Source organism: Bradysia coprophila, unplaced genomic scaffold (assembly GCF_014529535.1).
Source record: "Bradysia coprophila strain Holo2 unplaced genomic scaffold, BU_Bcop_v1 contig_232, whole genome shotgun sequence".
NCBI lineage: Eukaryota > Metazoa > Arthropoda > Insecta > Diptera > Sciaridae > Bradysia > Bradysia coprophila.
In genome coordinates, this window is record NW_023503493.1 from 1,576,325 (window position 1) to 1,599,200 (window position 22,876).

Sequence of the window (22,876 nt, forward strand, 5' to 3'; positions counted from 1 at the left end):
AATTTGGTTCGAAAACTCCTGATTTCCTCCTTAAGAGTGATATCGCCAAATCTTCAGGTGAATTTTTTAACTTTATGAACAAGCGATCTCCGATTTTAATGACTAGCTCGTTGGACTCGTCTTTCAATTCTAGCGAACAAGTATCTTTCACTTTTTCGAAAAAAAAAATAATTTCTGTGAAAAGCGTTCAAAAGTGAAGACATGTCAGAGGGTACCGAAAACAGTTTTTCGACAATATCTCAAGAAAAAATTATTTTAAATTGTTGTAATGTTGTACGAATGTCGGCCTTGGAAAGACCTACAAGTAGAGTATACGCACCGCTTGGTGCTAGTAGATCCACGAGACTGAAAACATATTGAATGTTCGAAGAGTCCGCCTTCTCTGCAGCTTCGATGTTCCACGGAACTGAGTACGGGGTGTTGTAGCTGGCCTCACCCACTATCGTTGCACATATAAATGAACCCAGTACTTTTGGGCACGGCCAGTCATTTGTTATCGTTAACAATGACAAAAATAAGCGGTGAGCTCTGGTTTTGTACAGTTTTATATAGAAAAGTGTGTGTTAAAATAAATGAAGTAAAAGATTTTATTTGAAACAAGATGAGTTTCAACGAAAAGATGAAATAGATTTAATGACTTTATCGATATTATGGTAATGGTTAAAGTACTCTGGGCAAGTATATACCCAACTTCTTTTACTTCTTTTGTTGATCTACGAATTTATTGTTTCTCAAAACCATGAAAGACCTACAGATAGACAGAAACACGCCAACAAAGAAACCATAAGATTGGAAATGAAAACTCCATGGAGATTAGCTACTAAAAGTTTGGTGAGGCATTTTCGATTTCAAGAAACCTTTTGATTCAATTTTGTCGGCAACTCGTTTTTTCAGAGCCCCATCTTTTCTCCAGTGCCTGGTAGATTGGTCATTAGGCTAATCTGCCACTGATAAAATAGGGTGTAGGCAAGATAATATACAAGAAACAGAAACCAAAACAAATACAACGGTTAAGCGGGCGACAATCCCTAGTAGAAACGTTTATTTGTCAACAACATAATATACCAATCTTAACACACCCATCGAGGGCTCTCATTCCAGTCGGTAATTAGTAGGTATTAGTTGTTCAAGTTCTACGAGCCAACAGTAAAGTTGCAAGCAACGCATGTAATCAAACCAAGTCTGCCGAGTATCGGAACATTGATACCGAATGTTATCCTTACTTTGCCGCCGGGTGTGTTGGACGGACTTTTCATGAAATCGCCACAGCTCGTAAGATTGAAAGTAGAATTGGCAGCAGTTGTACAACCCCGACAAGCGACACAACTGGTAGTTTTGGGTTTGGCGGTCGTAGCGGCATAGATCTTTCGGTTTAACAACGTAAGTTAAAGTGACTGTCACATTTTTAAGTTGAAAAACCTTACTGTTCCTGCCACATATGCCAAAGTAATAATTAATAAAATTTTCATTGCCATGTCGATATTTCGCCTTTGCTTAACAAAAACTGACTGAGCGTGAAAATGATCCAGAGTGTGCTATTACTAAAGCTAAAATCGTCTACATCTGAGCAAACATTTAGATTGCGCAACTAACACACAAATATGCAAACGCGTTATTTAATCATACTTTTTTTTTGCTAATTTAATAATAAGTTCCTGTTGTCAAGCCACAGAAAAACGCTTCTGAATGTACACTTGTAACGATATGATTTGTTATCTGGCTTTTTTATGTGGAAACTTTAAAACACATCCTTCATACAAAAGAGTCCAGATCCAGAAGGGAACCCAATAAAACCTCAGAAATCCTTCATGATACTTACGTTCTAGAGCTGGGAACATATTGTACATGTGCAGTGACATAACTTTAGGAACTGACCCACTACCATCTCAACAGTTCAATAAATACAGAAGAGAATCCAAAAAAAAAACTCAGAGATCCTTCAAAATCCTTTAATTCTGGACCAGGAGCATGTTTCCGTGTTAATATGAAACTCGTTTACGCCTTGAGTTACTGAAATTAACAGAAAATACAACTTTAAGTCGATTGTCATGGAAATACGTGTCTGAACCAAGCAATACAACATCGATACAGAATACGTGTAATTATTTATTCTAAATAAATAATAATTTCGATGTATTTTTACATGAAGAACATTGGAAAAACATATCTAACGCCGACCCGTACGAAACACCTATTCGCATCAAAAGCCTTTAATGTGAAACTCTTCATTTCTCTTACTTCATTTTCTTCTCTGCTGAAAAGCTATTCTCCCTTTAAAATCACTTACATCATCCACTCTTTGCCTTGTTATCATATACAACTAAATTGCCGGAGGCAATATAGACAGCCCCATACGAAGACAAATTTCATAAATTCCTATTTAAACAGCTATATACCGCTATATTTACCTATATTTCACTGTAAATAAACATTTCACAGATAAATATATGGTATTATACAGCTCTATATGCCTGTATATAGCTCAATATAGCTGTATATAGGTATATATAGATGTCCGTATATGGAATCCCTGAAACCCCACACACATAACAAATTATTTCCATGTTAACAGAAACTCTCTAAGTACCATTTTCCCCAAGATATTTCACTTTTAATAAAATCCAATATGGCAGCCGTCAGTTATTTTGTTAGGAGACCGGAAATAGTACCGACGCTTTATATTCGTTAATACCTTTCAAACAAAAAAAAAATTCATGAAATTCGGTCAAAATTTTCTCGAGATATTGACAAAATACTCCACGTTCACTGTACGGCCGAGTAGCCAGATAAGAGCTCACTCCAAGAGACCTAGCTCACGCTCCGGAGAACATAATTTCAAAAACTTTTTTTTCCCTGATTGGTACGGTCAATACCTATCTAATAAAGCTAAAACAGACGAAATATGTTCAAATGTGGCCGACCTACAAGCAAAAACTGCTTGCCGCCCTGTGCCTGTTCCACACCAAGGGGTCTAACTCACGAGTCTGTCATCCGATTTCCATAAACTTTTTGTCGATCGGTATTGTAAATACCTTTTATTTGACGTATCACTTACAAGTTTAACGTTTAAATGTCCGGAGATATCTTCGAAAAACCGTAAAGCACTTATTGGGCCACATCTCGGGAGGGGTCGATCCAAAATCACTCATCTTCGAACTTAGCCTGTCTTTTGACATTACCAAACGGGAAAAAAAAGAATTTTCAAAATCGGATGCGTTTTACTCAAGTTATCATGCAGACAGACAGACGGACAGACGGACATTTTTTTTTCGCGGATTTGGCATTTCCCCTTAGGGGCCGTTCATAAATTACGTAACGCAAAAATTGATAATTTTCAGACCCCCCCCCCGGGTCTGTAACGCTAAAATGTATGGAACTTTAAAAAAAATGTATGGACCGTAACGCCAGGTCAACACCCCCCCCCCCCCGGGTATTTGCGTTACGTAATTTATGAACGGCCCCTTACTCAGGGAGTCCAATTCGACGTGTTACAAACGTATGCGTAAACCTATAAGACCCCAGTACTTCGTACGGGTCTAAAAAGTGACATAACGGCCGCTCACCAGAGAACCATTGAGCTGCCGTCTTGGCCCCACATCAATTTAGAATCAGGTATCGAAACGGAACAACCTACTAATCGTTAGAACGATTTTCTAAGATGCACAATTAAGCCCTTTTTTCAGCCTAGGCAGGTCCACTATAAGAAGAATGAAAAGTTGATTGTGGAAACTCTGTAAGATAATGGCTATCCTGAAAAACTATTGGTTACCACCATCGAAAGGACGTTGGAAAAACTGAAGCAGCCAAAAGTTTCCAAAACGACAGTTGATAAAAAATACGTTTCCATTCCGTACGTTGATGGACTCTTTGTTAGTTATCCAGAGTTTCCAGGCAAACAGACAAACGCAGAGGATACAAAATATAAATAATTTTAATGAAAGACGTCCAAACTAATCGACTAATATAAGAGAACTAATTCGATTGCCTCGATTGCATAAAGGCATACTAGAGTTTTACACAGGTCTACTAGATGATTCAATTGGAAATCCAACACACCTCCTCAATTGAATCGTCCGGATCACCTCCTTAACTTTCATAAGTTCACATTTTCTTTTACTCCGTTCAAATGATTTCAATCCATGTTCGTAACACTTCCTACAACTTGCAAATGTAATTCTTCAATTAACGATCCTCCTAATTCCCCATCTCGATTGGTTCCAGATTCAATTTTATAATGTTTCCGATTTGGATTCTGTTGCTCAATTTTATTGCTCTTCTTGTGGCTCAAATCTATTGCTCAATTTTATTGCTCTTCCTGTGGCTCAAATCTGTTGCTCAATTCTTTTGCCGTTCCTCTGGCTCACATCTATTGCTCAAATCCGACATCGACCGTATTTATTGTTTCTACCAATCCAGACCTCCACACTTTTCACGATTATCAGCTGGACTATGGCTTACGCCACTCCCAACACCACTGATATCGGATGTTCCGCTTGTTCCTTGCTCAACAAATCATTTTAGTTCCAAACATTTTCCAATTGATTCCTTTCCAAGTTTTGTCACAAATTTTGTAATTTTAATTCGACCATGTGAAATCTCTAAATTTTCTGTAATCCTCCGTCCGCGTACTCTGGGCCCATACCCTGTTAGTTATCCAGAGTTTCCAGGCAAACAGACAAACGCAGAGGATACAAAATATAAATAATTTTAATGAAAGACGTCCAAACTAATCGACTAATATAAGAGAACTAATTCGATTGCCTCGATTGCATAAAGGCATACTAGAGTTTTACACAAGTCTACTAGATGATTCAATTGGAAATCCAACACTCTTTGATATAATCAAAACGCTTTTCAAACAGTACAACGGGGGAATAGTTGGCAGAGGTGTAAATACCTTAAAACAGAACATGTATTCGAAGCTGAAAGACAAAGTTCCGAAAATTCATCAATCCAATTTGATCTACGTGGTGGTTTGCGCCTGTGGTAAAATCTACGTGGGACAAACTAATAGAAAACTGGATGACTCTCGCGAGAGTAAGCAGAGAAACGAGTTCCTTTAGAGACTTTTTCCCTATGGGTTGAAAATAGCTATTTTGCTGACATGTGCCTAAATGGAAATTTTGCGCAATAGATGTGACAATTGTCAACCCGAGGCGAAGCCGAGGTTGACAACACATCGTATGCGCAAAATTCCAGTTTAGGCACAAGTTAGCAACAAGATTTTATGTACTGTAGCATTTTACACTTCATCGAATGCATATTTACGCACGCAAAATGAATATTTGCGCACTACAGTGCATAAAAGCTCATTACACCAATTGGGAAAGAGAAGAAAAAATCGGAACATTTTTGGTGTAAAAAATTGAAAACTTTAATCTTCTAAGTCCTTAATCTATGGAATAATTATAATTTTGACTCGTTGTGTTGTTCAAACAGTTATACGGTTACTGGATTCCTTACCTTCACATGACCTACTTTAAGCAGTCACGGATACTTCACACTGAGGCAGTAGAGTTCGGTTGATCTTTCCAATCAACCGAGCGTACTGTTGCATTCAAATCAACATCGGCGCTGCATAACGTCTCGCCATCGACTCTGCTCAAAATCAAGTCAATTACCGCCGATGATTTACTGCGAACGGCAAAATGCAGAACCGTCTCGTTCTTTATCGTCTTCGCATCGACAGACGCCCCCTGTCCCAATAGGTACTGTACGAGATTCATGTCTCCGATGAGTGCAGCAGCGTGCAATAGAGTAACACCTTCCGCATTGCAACCGTTGATGTCAATCAACGGATTGCTTTGGTAGCTATTCTCGTTGATATCCTTCGTAGCATCTCTTGTCGAGCATGCGTCGCATGTGCACAGTGGATGACACAATCGACGAGCAACATTTTCCTGGTGGAATTCCAGTCCAAGGAAGTAATAGGCCAGCTTCAGATCACCATTTCGAATTGCGGCTATGATTTTATCATTGTCCGTCTTCCGGTGCAGTTCCATGTCGGCCTTCAGTGCATTTTCGTCGATGTATCCGCGAAAGAGTTCCACTTTCCGGCTACTTGATTCGTTCGCCCACGAATTGGTCGAATCATCGTCGTCGACCATCACGAATGTGTGCTGCAGCAATTCGGTGACGAAACTGTTGTGCGCATAGTCCGATGCAGTGTGTCCGAGACGGTTGATGCGATCGATTTTTACGCCGTACTCGAGCAGCGTTTCGATGATCTCGACGAATCCCCAATTCGAAGCCAGATGCAACGGCGTGTCGCCCATTTTGTTGGGCAAATTCTTGTCAATTTTCACCTTAACGTGATCAGAGTAATAGAGGAGCGCCTTTACGCATCCCAGATGACCATTCAAACAGCCGAAATGGAGCGGTGTGTATTTGTCGTTCGTTTGGCAATTGATCTCAGCCCCAGCGTGTAACAGCAATAGCAACACGTTCTGGTGACCTCTAGCGGCCGCGTAATGCAATGCTGTCCAGTTATTCTCATCGGTTGCGGTTAAGTCCGCTTCCAGGGCTAACAATAAGTTCACCATTTTCGGTAGACCGTTCATCGATGCGACATGTAATGGGGTGATGCCGTTGCGATTCGGAGTGTTTACATTGGGTCTGTCTTCAATGATGGCCGAACAGTTTTCGCAATCACACAACGGATGACATAGGGAAGCCGACGAGGGATTTTCTTTGACAATTTCGATGTCTTTCTCCGACGTCAAAAGTCGCAGAACTTCTGGCTCGTGACCCGCACCTGAAACAATTGTGTCGTCAGTAACGATACTTGTCTGAATCACTCAACCAAACGACTCACGGATGTGACTGTGAAGATTGTCAATGAAATCGAATTTCGACGTAAATTTGCTGCGTGGTTCCACCGTCGGAATGGGTCCATCGACGGGTCGTTTCGTTTCGTTAAATGTTTTGATGAAAACTATGGCTGCTTCCAGTGTTGTTATCAGAAACGAATCGGCTCCCTTGTCCGACAGTCCAGTGAGATCGTTCAGAATGAAATCTTTGAGGAATGTAAAGGTGGCAAACCAATGGGTCAGACCGGATTTGATGATGACAAACACCAGTATCGATATCAGCTCGTCCACACAGAGATTTTTCGGCGAATGTCTCGATGTACCGTTCAGTGCTCGACGAAGACATGCTGGAATTTGGAAAAGGTTTTGTTGGTTTAGCTGACACGGCAAATTGATTTCAATTTTTTTTGTGTAATGGGCAATGAGGGAGGGACATGCTCTTGTTTATTGTCCTAGAGGTACTGTCGATTTGAACACCAAACTTCATCGACTTGAAGAAGCTTTACTTTGTCGGTGGGAGCTGCGGGAATGGACCACCTTTTTGATCATTTTTTTTACATTTTATTCGCATGCGGTGCGGTGCTTTTCTTTCATCAAGAAGAATGAGTAGCATTCAAAAATCAACATTTGCGACTCAGATTTCTTCAAATTTTACCCTATCCAGTGCCGGACTGACTCAAGAAAGACCTTCGGGCGTTTTATGATTATTTTTTTTCAAAAGCCCTTCGTTGCTCTTTATCCATACAAAAATCAAATGGCTCTTCGGGAACCGCCCGAACGCTCATAGGGCCAGTACGGCAATGTAATTTCCAAGAGTTCGACTAGACTTTTTCCAAAAAACCCCATTTGTTGAAGTTGAAATTTGAGGAAATTTTCGTTCAAATTTATCATTTTTTGTAGCGTACTATGCAGCGCTGCAGCGCAATTAAAATGGTTGAACATAACATTTTTCAGATCTTTTCAACCTGCTATTGCGTGTCAGGAAAAATCGATTTTAGGAAATTTCACAGGACAAATTCTTGAGGGAAATGGATAGTTCGGAGGAAATTTGCGACAACATCACACAACCCATCTATGTCAAATTTCATCTTATTCCCTAGTTTCAATCGAGCACTCGAAAGTAGGATGAAATTTGGTTCCATTTGGACCACTCGTTCCGTAGACATGAGGATTTGAAGTTAGGCGCAAAAAGTTGGGAAGGAAAATTTGCTAAAATTGAGCGATAGCTCGTTGTATAGGTCTTGGAGAGTTCGAACAAACAGGATAAATTTGACCATTTTAATTGCGCTGCAACGCTTCATGAAACGCTATAAAAAATGATAAAGCGAAAATTTCCTCAAATTCCACCTAAAAGTGTTGAGATTTTTGTGAATGAGAGCTCGTTAAAAAAGACCTCGTCAGGAAAGTGTGATAAAGCTTGAAGCAACGCTACATTGGGGTTTTTGGTTCTGAGATTGACATTTGAGAGTCTTTAGAGTTTAAAATTAATCGATGTTCCCTGTCAACAAAGTGTTTTGAGGTTATGATATTTTGGCACAGAATTTGAAAATCCCTTGCCGAATTAAGGTACGTTTGACCAAGGTAAATATATGGGCGGTAGGTAATGCCATATATCAATTTGCACACGAACAAGTCTAGCGAATCATAATTGAAAATTAATTTTCATTTCATCACTAGCCATGCAGACTCTTGGCTGTCTGTCGTTTTGCTCCCACACAAGCTAAAAAAAATGTTTGGGTTTTTTGTCTCGTGTGTGGACTTAGGAAAGTTTTTTCAAAGTCCACATACATTAGACAACAAAGCCAAACATTTACTTAGACAATTCAAATTTTGCGCCAAAATGTTATAGACTGTGAATGTGAATCGCTTAATTGACTGGGAACATCGATGACTTTGAAAACTGTGATCAATCCAAAATTATGTTTTCGAAGGCTACAGTGCTGATGGAAGCGGTACGAAAATATCAGAAAACTCGTTATAGCATGATGCGTTTTGTGCTAACAGGGACGTGATTTGTGTGCAATACAGCGTAATCCCAGAACTCATCGAGATCTTTTCCAAAGAACCACCATTTGTTGAAGTTGGACCATTTTTTGATGCAATTTGAGGAAATTTTCATTCAAATTTATCATTTTTTGTAGCGTTCTATGCTAATTGCGCTGCAACGCTTCATAAAACGCTACAAAAAATGATAAAATTTACCGAAAATTTCCTCAATCTAAAAGTGTTGAGATTTTTGTGAATGAGAGCTCGTTAGAAAGACCTCGTCAGGAAAGTGTGGTAATGGATAAAACTTGAAGCGTAGCTATAGTAGGGTTTTTAAGTTCTAACAACGCACTTCAAGCAAAAGTGATCATAGAGGTTGGTCAGCCGCAGAAACTACTATATTTTACAAGAAAATGTTTTTGCAATGTTTTACGTTTGTATGATACACCGTCAAATTTCTGTTCCCTATTTAAAGTACCACTCATGCTTGAAGTGCGTTTATTAAAAACATATTTGAGATTTTTTAGAGTTTTAAAAGTTACCGATGTTTCCCAGTCAATTGTTTTGAGGTTATGATAACAATCTGCCTTAACAACCCCTGAAGGATTAGGGGCTAGATCATTATTTAGTAGTTTCACTGGTTATGGTTCTACTTTTGAGATTCTCTCATTACCGATTTGTTTTTACTGTGCCAGTGGTGAGCTGTGCGACAAACTGAAGCTTTGAGGTTATGATATTTGGCGCAAAATTTGAAAATCTCTGAAAGAATTCAAATTTTGCGCCAAAATATCATAGACTGGGAATGGCTTAATTGACTGGGAACATCGATGACTTTGAAAATTCTGATAAATCCAAAAATTATGTTTTCGAAAGGCGAACAAACTGCAAATCGAAAATTCTGCGAAATTTTTATTATTTTACACAGCGCTGATGGAAGCGGTACGAAAATATCAGAAAACTCGTTCTAGCATGATGCATTTAGTGCAAACAGGGACGTGATTTCTTTGTTTTAATCAAGTCAGTGGGAGTCTACATAAGACATTCAAACAAAGCTCATATCAAAAAGCAAAATATCAAAATAATGGTCAGAAAGGGCGATTTTCTTGGTCCATTTCCGCAGCTTCCAAGGTAAGTATTTCAAGTACTTCTATGATAGAACGAACAGAGTACAGGTAATGAGACGTGCTGTGAATCGACTATAAGTGTTTGGCTGATGCAAAGTGACTAGGAACAACAATTCTGCATCAACGACAACAGCAGAACTGCCTGAAGGCCCATTCTCGTGAATTTAAGAATTCGTAACTTGACACAGTTGTCGCCTTAAAAGTTACGAATCGTATGGACGACTCATAGCATTAAGGTGACAGCTGTCAAGTTACGAATTCTTAAATTCACGAGAATTGGCGCCCTGTTCTATTATGCTTTAGACCAAAGATCATACACCCCTGAATGTAATACGGGACTGCGGATTTGCAAGCATCCAATTTTCCGGTCAATTTCGAGTGCAGCGCAAGTTCTCTTGATTTTAGCACTTTGCGGTTTCAATGGAATTTTCGCTGAGTTTAAACACTTTTTCAACATCGATGCGATCATATTCAGCACAAATTTCATCAATTCTATAGAAATCGTTAGCGCAACACCAAACGAAACATGGCGCTGCACTGAAATTCACCTCTGAAAGTGAAACTTCACCTCCGGTTCGGGTTGAACCCGAAATCCTAAATTTTAACTTTAGGTCAAATTCGGCACGAACCCGAAATATTAGTTCCCGTTCGGGCTGAAAGCCCGTTTCAAGCATTAAGAAATCTCACCCATTTTCTCCACGGCAGTCGAATAATCCTCGATTTTCAGCAATTCCGCTCGAACGCTAGTCACCAAATCGCTGCACTTCTGATCGATGCCAAAATACGATAAATGAACCTGGGTCAAGTTGCGCACCTTCTTGTTGAACAGTTCACCTGCGACGGGAATTCAAAATTACTCATCAAAGCGGCAAACACATAAAAAGTCTGTGACGGGTCACATACCGTCTTCCAAAGTGTTCACACAGATCGCATCGAACAAAAAATCGTACAAATTGCTCATCACGTACGTTTCCAGGGCAATTTTTAAGATTTTATAGAAATGCAGGTCCTGACGGCATTTCTCCTTCAGCTGCTTGTTGAGCATTAACATTTGAATGCAATGGGCGTAGAGTAATTGAATTGACGACTGCAGCTTATCTAAGCCTTCATGCGCTTTTTTGTGCTGGTTCGTGAATGCTGTGCATGCGTTGTCGATTTTCCGAAAAACGGTTTTCGATTGTGTCTCGTTCCATATCAACTCAATGGCATCGCGAAGGTCACGAACGATAAATATGCCGGTGGTCATGGGCAATCGGTCACCGTACAGCGGACATTCAATGCACCACACTTTGTATTTCATGAACGTTTTCGTGTAGAACACCTCCTCGAACAGTACGATCGATTCCAGGCCCGATTTGTTCACCAATTTCTGTCCCTCCAAGCGGATATCATGTCCGAGCAGGTTGGTGAAATGCGTCTTCGGCAGCTCTTCGTTCGGGATGAGTATGTGCGACAGTATGAAATTCGGATCGGTCAAATTTTCCGTTTGATGTTGCAGGGTGCTGGACCGTGGTATTAAAACGATCCAGTTTTCCAGCGGCGCTGTGTCGATAATTATCTTATGCTCCGATTGGAGCTTCTTGAAGAATTCGTTGTTGGACAGATTTTCGTCGTATTGAAAGTACAGATCCATGGTTTCGTTTCGTGTAGGCGTTTAAAAGGTTTCTTTCCATTTGGAGATGGTGATGCGAGTAGTTCTCGTGACGTCGTATTTAGTTTTTGTTTCGTTTCGTTGTGTTGATGTTTTTCCATTGACAGATCTTGTCTTGTCAGCAGCGCCTCTAGCGTCTCATTGAATGAAATAGCAATTTTAACGAAACCGAATCAGCTGTCTTGACAGCTGACATTTGTAAGACATAAACAATAAACATTGCATCATGTTGAGGATGTTGAGGTACGGTAACATAGCTTCGTTACGATCGCTTCAGTTACTCAATAAAAGAACCTGCACATCCGGACCAACGTTACGACCACTGATACTGGGCATCGAGACCAGTTGCGATGACACAGGAGCCGCAATTATAAGTAGAAATGGGACAATCTTAGGCGAATCACATCATTCACAACTGAACCAACACTTGCGGTATGTTATGAAGCAAATAGCTAGCAATCATACTTCGAGGGGGGATAGTACTTAGAAAAACGGCGTCCAGGACTTTGACTTTCCGTGACGTTTTGAATAAATCCGGGATTTTCCTGATGTCGTTGAAATTCCATGTGTTTTTGTTGACTGTGTCCATGACGTCCTTTCCGAATTTGTTTTGTTATTTTTCGTGACTTCCCGGAGTTTCCGGTACTTCCAATGACTTTCGTGTCACTTTTGAAATTTTCCGAGATTTTCCGGTACTTTCGTGACTGGACTTTTCGTAACTTTGAACGAGTTTCCGGCACTTTCGTGACGTGATTTTTTATAAGTTTCCTGGATTTTCCGGTACTTTCGTGACGGGACTTTTCGTAAGTTTCAGTGTTTTTCGTGACGTGACTTTCCGTACGTTTCCGTCCACTGACTTTCGATAACTTTCCGAGTTTTTCCGGTACTTTCGTGACATGACTTTTCGTAACTTTGAACGAGTTTCCGGCAATTTCGTGACGTGACTTTCGAAAACTTTCCGGTATTTTACGGTACTCTCGTGACATGACTTTTCGTAAATTTCCGTGCTTTTCGTGACGTGACTTTCCGTACATTTCTGGTACTTTCACTGACTTTCGACAACTTTCCGAGATTTTCCGGTACTTTCGTGACGGCACTTTTCGTAACTTTGAACGAGTTTCCGACACTTTCGTGACATGATTTTCCGTAACTTTCCGTGAGTTTCAGGCACTTTCGTGACGTGACTTTTCATAAGTTTCCGAGATTTTCCGGTACTTTCGTGACGGGACTTTTCGTAAATTTCCGTGTTTTTCATGACGTGACTTTCCGTACGTTTCCGTCCACTTCGATAACTTTCCGAGTTTTTCCGAAACTTTCGTGACGTGACTTTTCGTAACTTTGAGAGAGTTTCCGGCAATTTCGTGACGTGACTTTTGAAAACTTTCCGGGATTTTAAGGTACTTTCGTAACATGACTTTCCGGGACATGTCTTTCCGTAATTTCCCCCCTCGTCATACTCCGCCATAGCAACTGACGATATTTTCCACTGTATCCTTAGGAATGGAGGAATAATTCCACCGATTGCTGCTGATCTGCATAGAGAGAACATTGAACGAGTTGTGAAGGACGCATTTACCAAAGCCAATTTAACCCCGGATGATGTCGATGCAATTGCGGTTACCAATCGCCCTGGTCTTGTTGCAAGTCTCACGATTGGTGTTAGATATGCGAAACATTTGGCCCGAACGTACCAAAAGCCATTTATACCAATTCATCACATGGAAGCGCACGCATTGACCGCACGACTGAATAACATAATTCCGTTTCCGTTTCTCTGTCTGCTTGCATCCGGTGGTCACTGCATTTTGACATTGGTGAAAGGAGTGCAAGAGTTTTATATGCTGGGCGAAACGGTGGACGAGGCGCCGGGCGATATGTTCGATAAAACCGCAAGGCGCCTAAAGTTGCGAAATTTACCGGAATATCGCTGGATGAACGGTGGTCGAGCCATTGAGGTAGCGAGCTCGAAGGCAACGAACGTGAATCAGTTCGATATTCCGTTACCAATGCCACGCTACAAAGATTGTTCGTTCAGCTTTTCCGGTATTAATAACAAGGCTAAACGCTTCATCGAAACATCGGAACGCAATAATCACCTGGCTCCGGACGAAGTTATTCCGGATTATGAGAACTTATGCGCTGCAGTGTTGAGGATCTCCACGAAACACATTGTCCATCGGACTCAACGGGCAATGGAATTCTGTGAATTTCACAATCTAATCAGCGACGAAACGGGAAGGAGACTTGTGTTTTCGGGCGGTGTCGCTTGCAACGATTTCATTTTCAACACATTGACCGAGCTCGGTGATAAAATGGGATATCAGATATGGCGACCGAATAAACAGCACTGTACCGATAACGGTGTGATGATAGCATGGAATGGTGTGGAACGATGGTTGGATAGTGAGGACACTTACCGTGCTGTCAATTTGGACGATGTTGTTGTGGAACCGAAAGCTCCGTTCGGAAAGAGTCTAGTCAATAAGGTGGCGCAACTGAATCTTAGCTGCGATTGGGTTAAGTTGTCAATGTTGAGGAGCAATTGACGAAATAGATTGTATGAACACTGTGGAACATCTTTTCTTTGTTTCTTTACGATAATGTCTCACGCAGGTCGAGAGACTTGAGAAAGCATATGAACCGCCGAAGGTGATGGATTAGGGTTATTTTCGACAAGAGTGAGATTTTCCAACGTTGGTTCCTAAATTTTGGGATGACAGACGATTCCTCTGGCACTTCATAACTTCCATCGGATTTTTTGATGAAGTTGGGTTATTTTCGGCATGAGTGAGGTGTTCCAACGTTGGTTCCTAAATTTTGGGATGACATGATTCCTCTGTCACTTCCTAACTTCCATTGGACTCTTTGATGAAGTTGGGTTATTTTCGACATGAATGAGAGGTTCCAAGGTTGGTTCCTAAATTTTGGGATGACAGATGATTCCTCTGTCACTTCCTAACTTCCATCGGATTTTTTGATGAAGTTGGGTTATTTTCGGCATGAGTGAGGTGTTCCAACGTTGGTTCCTAAATTTTGGGATGACTCCTCTAGCACTACCTAACTTCCATTGGACTCTTTGATGAAGTTGGGTTATTTTCGACATGAATGAGAGGTTCCAAGGTTGGTTCCTAAATTTTGGGATGACAGATGATTCCTCTGTCACTTCCTAACTTCCATCGGATTTTTCGATGGATTTGAGTTATTTTCGACATGAGTGAGGTGTTCCAACGTTGGTTCCTAAATTTTGGGATGACTCCTCTGGCACTACCTAACTTCCATCGGACTCTTTGATGAAGTTGGGTTATTTTCGGCATGAGTGAGGTGTTCCAACGTTGGTTCCTAAATTTTGGGATGACATGATTCCTCTGTCACTTCCTAACTTCCATTGGACTCTTTGATGAAGTTGGGTTATTTTCGACATGAATGAGAGGTTCCAAGGTTGGTTCCTAAATTTTGGGATGACAGATGATTCCTCTGTCACTTCCTAACTTCCATCGGATTTTTCGATGGATTTGAGTTATTTTCGACATGAGTGAGGTGTTCCAACGTTGGTTCCTAAATTTTGGGATGACTCCTCTAGCACTACCTAACTTCCATTGGACTCTTTGATGAAGTTGGGTTATTTTCGACATGAATGAGAGGTTCCAAGGTTGGTTCCTAAATTTTGGGATGACAGATGATTCCTCTGTCACTTCCTAACTTCCATCGGATTTTTCGATGGATTTGAGTTATTTTCGACATGAGTGAGGTGTTCCAACGTTGGTTCCTAAATTTTGGGATGACAGACGATTCCTCTGTCACTTCCTAACTTCCATCGGATTTTTCGATGGATTTGAGTTATTTTCGACATGAGTGAGGTGTTCCAACGTTGGTTCCTAAATTTTGGGATGACAGATGACTCCTCTGGCACTACCTAACTACTAACTTCCATCGGACTCTTTGATGAAGTTGGGTTATTTTCGACATGAATGAGAGGTTCCAAGGTTGGTTCCTAAATTTGGGGATGACAGATGATTCCTCTGTCACTTCCTAACTTCCATCGGATTTTTCGATGGATTTGAGTTATTTTCGACATGAGTGAGGTGTTCCAACGTTGGCTCCTAAATTTTGGGATGACAGATGACTCCTCTGGCACTACCTAACTCCTAACTTCCATCGGACTCTTTGATGAAGTTGGGTTATTTTCGACATGAATGAGAGGTTCCAAGGTTGGTTCCTAAATTTTGGGATGACAGACGATTCCTCTGTCACTTCCTAACTTCCATCGGATTTTTCGATGGATTTAAGTTATTTTCGACATGAGTGAGGTGTTCCAAGGTTGGTTCCTAAATTTGGGGATGACAGATGATTCCTCTGTCACTTCCTAACTTCCATCGGATTTTTCGATGGATTTGAGTTATTTTCGACATGAGTGAGGTGTTCCAACGTTGGTTCCTAAATTTTGGGATGACAGACGATTCCTCTGTCACTTCCTAACTTCCATCGGATTTTTCGATGGATTTGAGTTATTTTCGACATGAGTGAGGTGTTCCAACGTTGGTTCCTAAATTTTGGGATGACAGATGATTCCTCTGTCACTTCCTAACTTCCATCGGATTTTTCGATGGATTTGAGTTATTTTCGACATGAGTGAGGTGTTCCAACGTTGGTTCCTAAATTTTGGGATGACAGATGACTCCTCTGGCACTACCTAACTCCTAACTTCCATCGGACTCTTTGATGAAGTAGGGTTATTTTCGACATGAATGAGAGGTTACAAGGTTGGTTCCTAAATTTTGTAAAATTTGCTTTTTAAAATTTTTTGGGTTCATCTTGTGTTGATAAAACTTTTGCGGACGGGCACAGAATGCGTCACCCTCAGCGATATAAGTTATTTTGTAAGTAAGATACCTGCGTCACATTTACCCTTTAAGGGTTTTTTGACTGATATCTGATTACAATGGAAAACACAGCAGAATTGTCGATCCCTTCAACGCAAAATTGCCCGTGTGTTTTTGGCGTAACGCACTACAATGAATATTAAAGAAACTCCGCCCATTTCCGCAACACTTTCTACGCAACAACAAATTTTATTTTAGACAAACTATCGTTCACATTACCATCCAGCCATCCCTCAATTATATCTCCAGACTTAACTGCCCCGAATCCGTCCGGTGTACCCGTTAAAATCACATCGTTCGCTTCCAATGTCATAAAACTGGAGACAAATGCAATCAGTTGCGGTATCTTGAAGATCATCTTACTTGTGCTGTCATTTTGCTTGATCACACCATTAACGCTGGCTGTTAATTGGAGATCGTGCGGATTTTGTATGCACGCTTTCGGTATGAATGCTCCAATCGGGCAAGCTCCATCGAACGATTTGGAGACAGTCCATGGCAGGCCTTTTGAAATTGACGATTTCTAATCGAATGAAAGAATTTTTGATTTGTTAATTAGATGGACAGGCATTTTGTTGTTTCATTAAGGCCGGGCTTAAGGCTTAACCTGGCCTTAAGAGAATTCAAATGAAAATTCACCAGAATTTCTTTTGCTGTCATATCTAACGCTAGGGCATATCCTGCCACATAATCCATAGCATCCGTTGCGGACACATAACGAGCTGATTTTCCGATTACAACGGCCAGCTCTAGTTCGTAATAGATTACACCGAGGTTACGAGGTAACTACAAGAGAAGAAAAAACATGAAAAACTTGACAAAAGAATTTTCATCAGGGCGTTACGTGAATCAAACTGCCTTCCGACAAATACGATGAGGCTGGCTTAAGAAAAATAATCGGATCATCAGGGCTGGATCCACTCGCAACTACTTTCGATAGATCGGTTTTGTGCCAACTGAAAGTTAAATGGTTCAAACATAAATGCATCTTGTAAAAGTCAATTGGCTGTGTACACTGTTGGGTAGGTCACGTGAAAACAGATACGCACCCCCAAGACACTCCAATAACAGGCACAAAAACAGAATTTAAATAAGAGGCCTACATGACGCGTCAAATAACGCATTAAAGTTAACAACATTTCGTGCGTTCTTCCTAACTTTTCCTCATTAGTCGGTATGCCAACTTTCAAGTCTGTAGGACTTTCCGTCTGGGCTCCTATAGAGAGACAAACAAACAGACAAACATGAAACTTTATATTATAGATATGCAACTGCGTTACTGACGTTCCATACAAAATAAGAGACCTAAAAAATCTGTTCTTGTGTGTGCCTGTTATTGGAGTGTGCGTTGTGATAATTTGGCGAGGGGAGGCGACATTTCTACACGGTCAATATCGTCAGGAACGATAATGTCACTTTTTGAACAATAACATCGTTTTTTCGATGATAAAATCGTCCATGATGAAAATATCCGCTGGATGATATTATCGTTATTATCATTTTCTGTACGACTTTATCGTTTTTTGGACGATGATATTATCGTCGTGGACGATAGAACATTGATTTTTCGAAGAAAATAAAATGAAATAAAAAACTCTTCAAAAAACACACTTCAAGCATGAGTGGTACTCTAAATAGAGTACTTTCTGCAGATGACCACTAAGATGACTCGAGCTTGAAGTGCGTTTCTCACAAGGAAATTACTCTGATTCGAATGAAAAATTCAGTTTTCCGAACAATTATTAAGAGTCATATCGCCAAAACATCAGGTGAAATGTTCAACTTTGGGATCAAGCGGTCTTCGATTTAAATGAGTGATAGCTCGTTGGATTCGTCTTTCAATTCTAGTGAACAAGTATCTTCCACTTTTTCGAAAAAAATAATATTTTCTGTGAAAAGTGTTCAAAATTAAAGACATGGCATGCCATGGCAGAAGGTACCGAAAACAGTTTTTCGGTAATAACTCAAAACTCAAGAAAAAATAATTTTAAATTATCTTGGAAAGACCTACAAGTAGAGTATACGCACTGCTTGGTGCGAGTATATCCACGAGAGTTATGACTAAAGATATAGTAAATGTTCGGAGAGTCTGCTTTCCCTGCAGCATCGGTGTTCCACGGAACTGAGTATGGGGTGTTGTAGGTGACCTCACTCACTATCGCTCCACATATAAATGATACCCGGTACTTTTGTGCTGCAAGTGTCTTAGAAAAAAAGTTGGTGCCAAAATGCAGATTTTTTCCTTCTTTCTGGGGGCTATACAGCTGTAACTGTACTATGGCAGTCATGTAGGACTTTCCATTCCCTTTATTGCGAAAAACGTTGTATACACCTCGATGACAATAGTATGTTGTGTTACAAGTCGCTCCGCTCGTAAGGAAAACTTGGGTCTAGTGCTGAAAAAATCAACATTACAATACTTGTAACACATCATGCTTTGTGCCAACCGAGAATTGAAATAGACAAGAGCACAAAAAATCATAATTTTCATTGTAAACAATCACTCTTCAAATTTGATCGATCACATTGCTTTGCATTTTCTGTAACAACTCATACAAATTCCATATCAACACTGCTTTGAGTGTTGTAATATCACATCAAACGGGTGCTGAAATAAGTCACTTTACAACACTAAAATGAATGCTGAAAAGAGTCGTATTTCAATTCTCGGTGGCACAAATGCTTTTTTAGGCACACGATGTGTATTGTCACATTCGGCCTGCGGCCTCGAGTGACAATCTACACAGCTGGTGCCTAAAAAAGCATTTGTCATCGAGGTGTATAATAGGGTGTAGCGTTTTGACGAAAGTATTTTGTTTTTTAAGGCCTGCCTGTAGGTTCGATGCAGAATGGTCCACTTCTTCTTCTTCTTTTTCAGCCTGTTTCTATCCACTGATGGATGTAGGCCTCTCCAACTTCTTTCCATTTCGTACGATCCATTGCCATTTGCTGCCAGTTTGTACCTGCAATATTCTTAATTCCGTTTGTCCATCTCTCTGGTGGTCTACTGAACACGAAAATACCAAAAAAAAAAAATTTTGAAGTTCGAAGCTCCCATGCGCACCTCTGAAAACCGACTTTTTTGGTCTCAAAGCCATAGTGAGATTAGTTCTGCCAGCTGTGTGGAAAAATTTATCTTAAGTGTATATGATAATTAATCGTAGAGACTGTGGCTTCAATTTGGCATACTTTAAAATTAAAAAAAAATTGAGTCACCGTTGAACAATTACAAAAAGTGCTCCCGACCATCACTTTTTCAGAATTTTTTTGGATTTAAAGCTTTCTAAAATAAATGACTGGAAAGGAATATAGTCGTGTCATAGCTCATTTTAAAGCGAATTTCAAGAGCCTTCAAACGAATATAGACTCGACGTAAAGATTCACCGGGTTGCAGATTCGATGACCTTCTGGTGTGTAGAAAATGGTACGAGAAAAACCAAATTTTTTTAATTTTTCACAGAATTTATACAAAAACGGTTCCAAATTGTTCTTAGTATTGCTGGCGTTAATAGAGCAGCGGACCATTCTGCATCGAACCTACCCGCAGGCCTTAAAAAACAAAATACTTTCGTCAAAACGCTACACCCTAGTGTATAAATAACTATTTTTCCAAGGAATTCTTAAAACTAAAGTAAATCCGATGAAAATATATGAAATTATACCAGGACGTTTAGTTGGAGCTGGACGATAATATCGCCCAGGATGATATTGTCATTTAGGACGAAATTATCGTCCAGAAAACGATAATATCGTTTTTCAGACGATCATGTCGTTTTTTAGACGATAATATCGTTTTTCAGACGATAATGTCGTTTTCTAGACGATAATGTCGTTTTCTAGACGATAATGTCGTTTTCTAGACGATAATGTCGTTCCTGACCGTGTAGAAATGTCCCGCCACGATTCGGCGATGTTCATACAAAAATTTCAACTCTTGTCGCCGTGATGATGTGGTGAATATTTGTCTACGGAAAATCATCAGAAGTGGTGCGTATCTAATGAAATGGCGGTCTGCGTGACCTTCCTATGTATTCAACCTTGGTGAAAGCAAGACTATAAACTTTGGAGAGGTCACGCAGACTATGGATACACTTGAAGCACTTCAAAGACCGTACTTATATATCTTTGGGCGACAAACTTTACATACTAAAAATTCACCACGACATACAAATTCGATTTTGGTGACTTTCTTTGAATGACTACGGGGTATTCCCGCGTATCTGATAAAATGTCGATCTGAGTGACCTTCCCCCAAAAATTTACAGTCTTAGGTAAAGCATTGACTTACATGTAATTTCGCCCAACACCGACTATCGTTTTTCCGATTGTCGTGAAATTTGTAAATGTTGAATAGTCACCGTCATCGCAGACTTGCTTCATACTTGCCTGACCATTTATGTGAACATCTGTGGCCTTCTCATTTTCTACTATTTTATCTTCATCGACATTGAAGCAATTACACTCGAACGACTTTAAACGATACGGCTGAATGCGTTCTTGTGATAGCTTAAAGACCGTACAATTTCCACCGAAATTCTCCTCCGTACACGATTTAACAACACAGTTCGTTCCAGCGGGTATCGAAGCGGGCAATTTGAACGAATAGAATTGGTCGGTGTGATTCGATCCCACATCAGTCCACGATTCCGTCAACAGTGCGAAATTGTTGATTTTTTGCGATTGGGCGATTTGAAATGATTCACCGCCAAAGTCATTGCTTTGGAACACTTGGCAATATAAATTGTGTGAGGATTTCTCGGATGGATCGATTACTGCGGCGTTAAGCGCACTCAGTGCAAGCAGAATTAATGTGAACCGTACGTGGCGATACATTTTATTGAACTGATGATCAGAGAGGCATACAAAATGACCATAATCGAATAAAAAGTCGACCTTCGTTTTGCTTGTAAAAAAAATCCATTTTGAATGGGTCATTATGCGTTGTGCTGTTACGATGGCAGTCATGCCTTACTTTCTAATTAAATATCAAGCAATATACTCATTCAGAGAGTAAACAATCGAGCGAATCAATCATACATAAAGAACTGAAAAATATATCCAGCACTCACTGGTCGGATGTTCATTCAGCTTGTTTGAACTAATTGGGTGCAACACACTTTTCTCGTAGAGATTTTTTTTTTATATCACTCTTTTAAAAGTTTTGAGCTCTTAACCTGAAATTCAGACCGCACTCTATTCATCAAAATGATACCCGAGTGAAGATCTATCGATGTAGCCAATAAAAATTTGTTGATGCAAATTTCGGCAGCCATTTTGAACCTCTTGCTCGCCTCGAAAATGATCACCACAACTTCCCCTGTTGCCAAAAAAGTAAGTCTCTATCTGTCACCATTCAAAAAACACCTCTAAAACCCTAAGCTCGAGTCATCTTAGTGGTCATCTGCAGAAAGTACTCTATTTAGAGTACCACTCATGCTTGAAGTGTGTTTTTTGAAGAGTTTTTTATTTCATTTTATTTTCTTCGAAAAATCAATCTTCTATCGTCCACGACGATAATATCATCGTCCAAAAAACGATAAAGTCGTACAGAAAATGATAATAACGATAATATCATCCAGCGGATATTTTCATCATGGACGATTTTATCATCGAAAAAACGATGTTATTGTGCAAAAAGCGACATTATCGTTCCTGACGATATTGACCGTGTAGAAATGTCGCCTCCCCTCGCCAAATTATCACAACGCACTCCAACAGGCACACACAAGAACAGATTTTTTAGGTCTCTTATTTTGTATGGAACGTCAGTAACGCAGTTGCATATCTATAATATAAAGTTTCATGTTTGTTTGTCTCTCTATAGGAGCCCAGACGGAAAGTCCTACAGACTTGAAAGTTGGCATACCGACTAGTGAGGAAAAGTTAGGAAGAACGCACGAAATGTTGTTAACTTTCATGCGTTATTTGACGCGTCATGTAGGCCTCTTATTTAAATTCTGTTTTTGTGCCTGTTATTGGAGTGTCTTGGGGGTGCGTATCTGTTTTCACGTGACCTACCCAACAGTGTACACAGCCAATTGACTTTTACAAGATGCATTTATGTTTGAACCATTTAACTTTCAGTTGGCACAAAACCGATCTTTCGAAAGTGGTTGCGAGTGGATCCAGCCCTGATGATCCGATTATTTTTCTCAAGCCAACCTCATCGTATTTGTCGGAAGGCAGTTTGATTCACGTAACGCCCAGATGAAAATTCTTTTGTCAAGTTTTTCAGGTTTTTTCTTCTCTTGTAGTTACCTCGTAACCTCGGTGTAATCTATTACGAACTAGAGCTGGCCGTTGTAATCGGAAAATCAGCTCATTTTGAACCTCTTGCTCGCCTCGAAAATGATCACCACAACTTCCCCTGTTGCCAAAAAAGTAAGTCTCTATCTGTCACCATTCAAAAAACACCTCTAAAACCCT

General features: G+C 40.1%; 3 protein-coding genes and 2 long non-coding RNA genes across 5 annotated transcripts; 2 read left to right on the top strand and 3 right to left on the bottom strand.

Moving 5' to 3' along the window:
• Nucleotides 1-1,010: 1,010 nt before the first annotated feature.
• LOC119075822 lies at nt 1,011-1,576 on the bottom strand. Its single transcript, XR_005087462.1, has 2 exons — nt 1,425-1,576; nt 1,011-1,364 (listed from the first exon to the last, which is right to left on the bottom strand). It is a non-coding gene; the product is annotated as an uncharacterized LOC119075822 (long non-coding RNA).
• Nucleotides 1,544-22,822, top strand: LOC119075828. The gene is made up of 5 exons (XR_005087469.1): nt 1,544-1,555; nt 5,048-5,053; nt 17,852-17,861; nt 22,535-22,646; nt 22,705-22,822. It is a non-coding gene; the product is annotated as an uncharacterized LOC119075828 (long non-coding RNA).
• Nucleotides 5,350-11,685, bottom strand: LOC119075780 (ankyrin repeat domain-containing protein 27-like). Its single transcript, XM_037182340.1, has 4 exons — nt 10,823-11,685; nt 10,607-10,753; nt 6,815-7,156; nt 5,350-6,754 (listed from the first exon to the last, which is right to left on the bottom strand). The coding sequence occupies exons 1-4, from the start codon at nt 11,550-11,552 to the stop codon at nt 5,499-5,501; spliced, it is 2,475 nt and encodes an 824-aa protein (XP_037038235.1). The 5' UTR covers nt 11,553-11,685; the 3' UTR covers nt 5,350-5,498.
• Nucleotides 11,788-14,139, top strand: LOC119075794 (probable tRNA N6-adenosine threonylcarbamoyltransferase, mitochondrial). Its single transcript, XM_037182361.1, has 2 exons — nt 11,788-12,002; nt 13,069-14,139. Exons 1-2 carry the CDS (start codon nt 11,797-11,799, stop codon nt 14,114-14,116), a joined length of 1,254 nt encoding a protein of 417 aa, XP_037038256.1. The 5' UTR covers nt 11,788-11,796; the 3' UTR covers nt 14,117-14,139.
• LOC119075792 (acylpyruvase FAHD1, mitochondrial-like) lies at nt 16,620-21,338 on the bottom strand. Its single transcript, XM_037182359.1, has 4 exons — nt 20,739-21,338; nt 17,295-17,406; nt 17,090-17,236; nt 16,620-16,973 (listed from the first exon to the last, which is right to left on the bottom strand). The coding sequence occupies exons 1-4, from the start codon at nt 21,281-21,283 to the stop codon at nt 16,623-16,625; spliced, it is 1,155 nt and encodes a 384-aa protein (XP_037038254.1). The 5' UTR covers nt 21,284-21,338; the 3' UTR covers nt 16,620-16,622.
• Nucleotides 22,823-22,876: the final 54 nt, after the last annotated feature.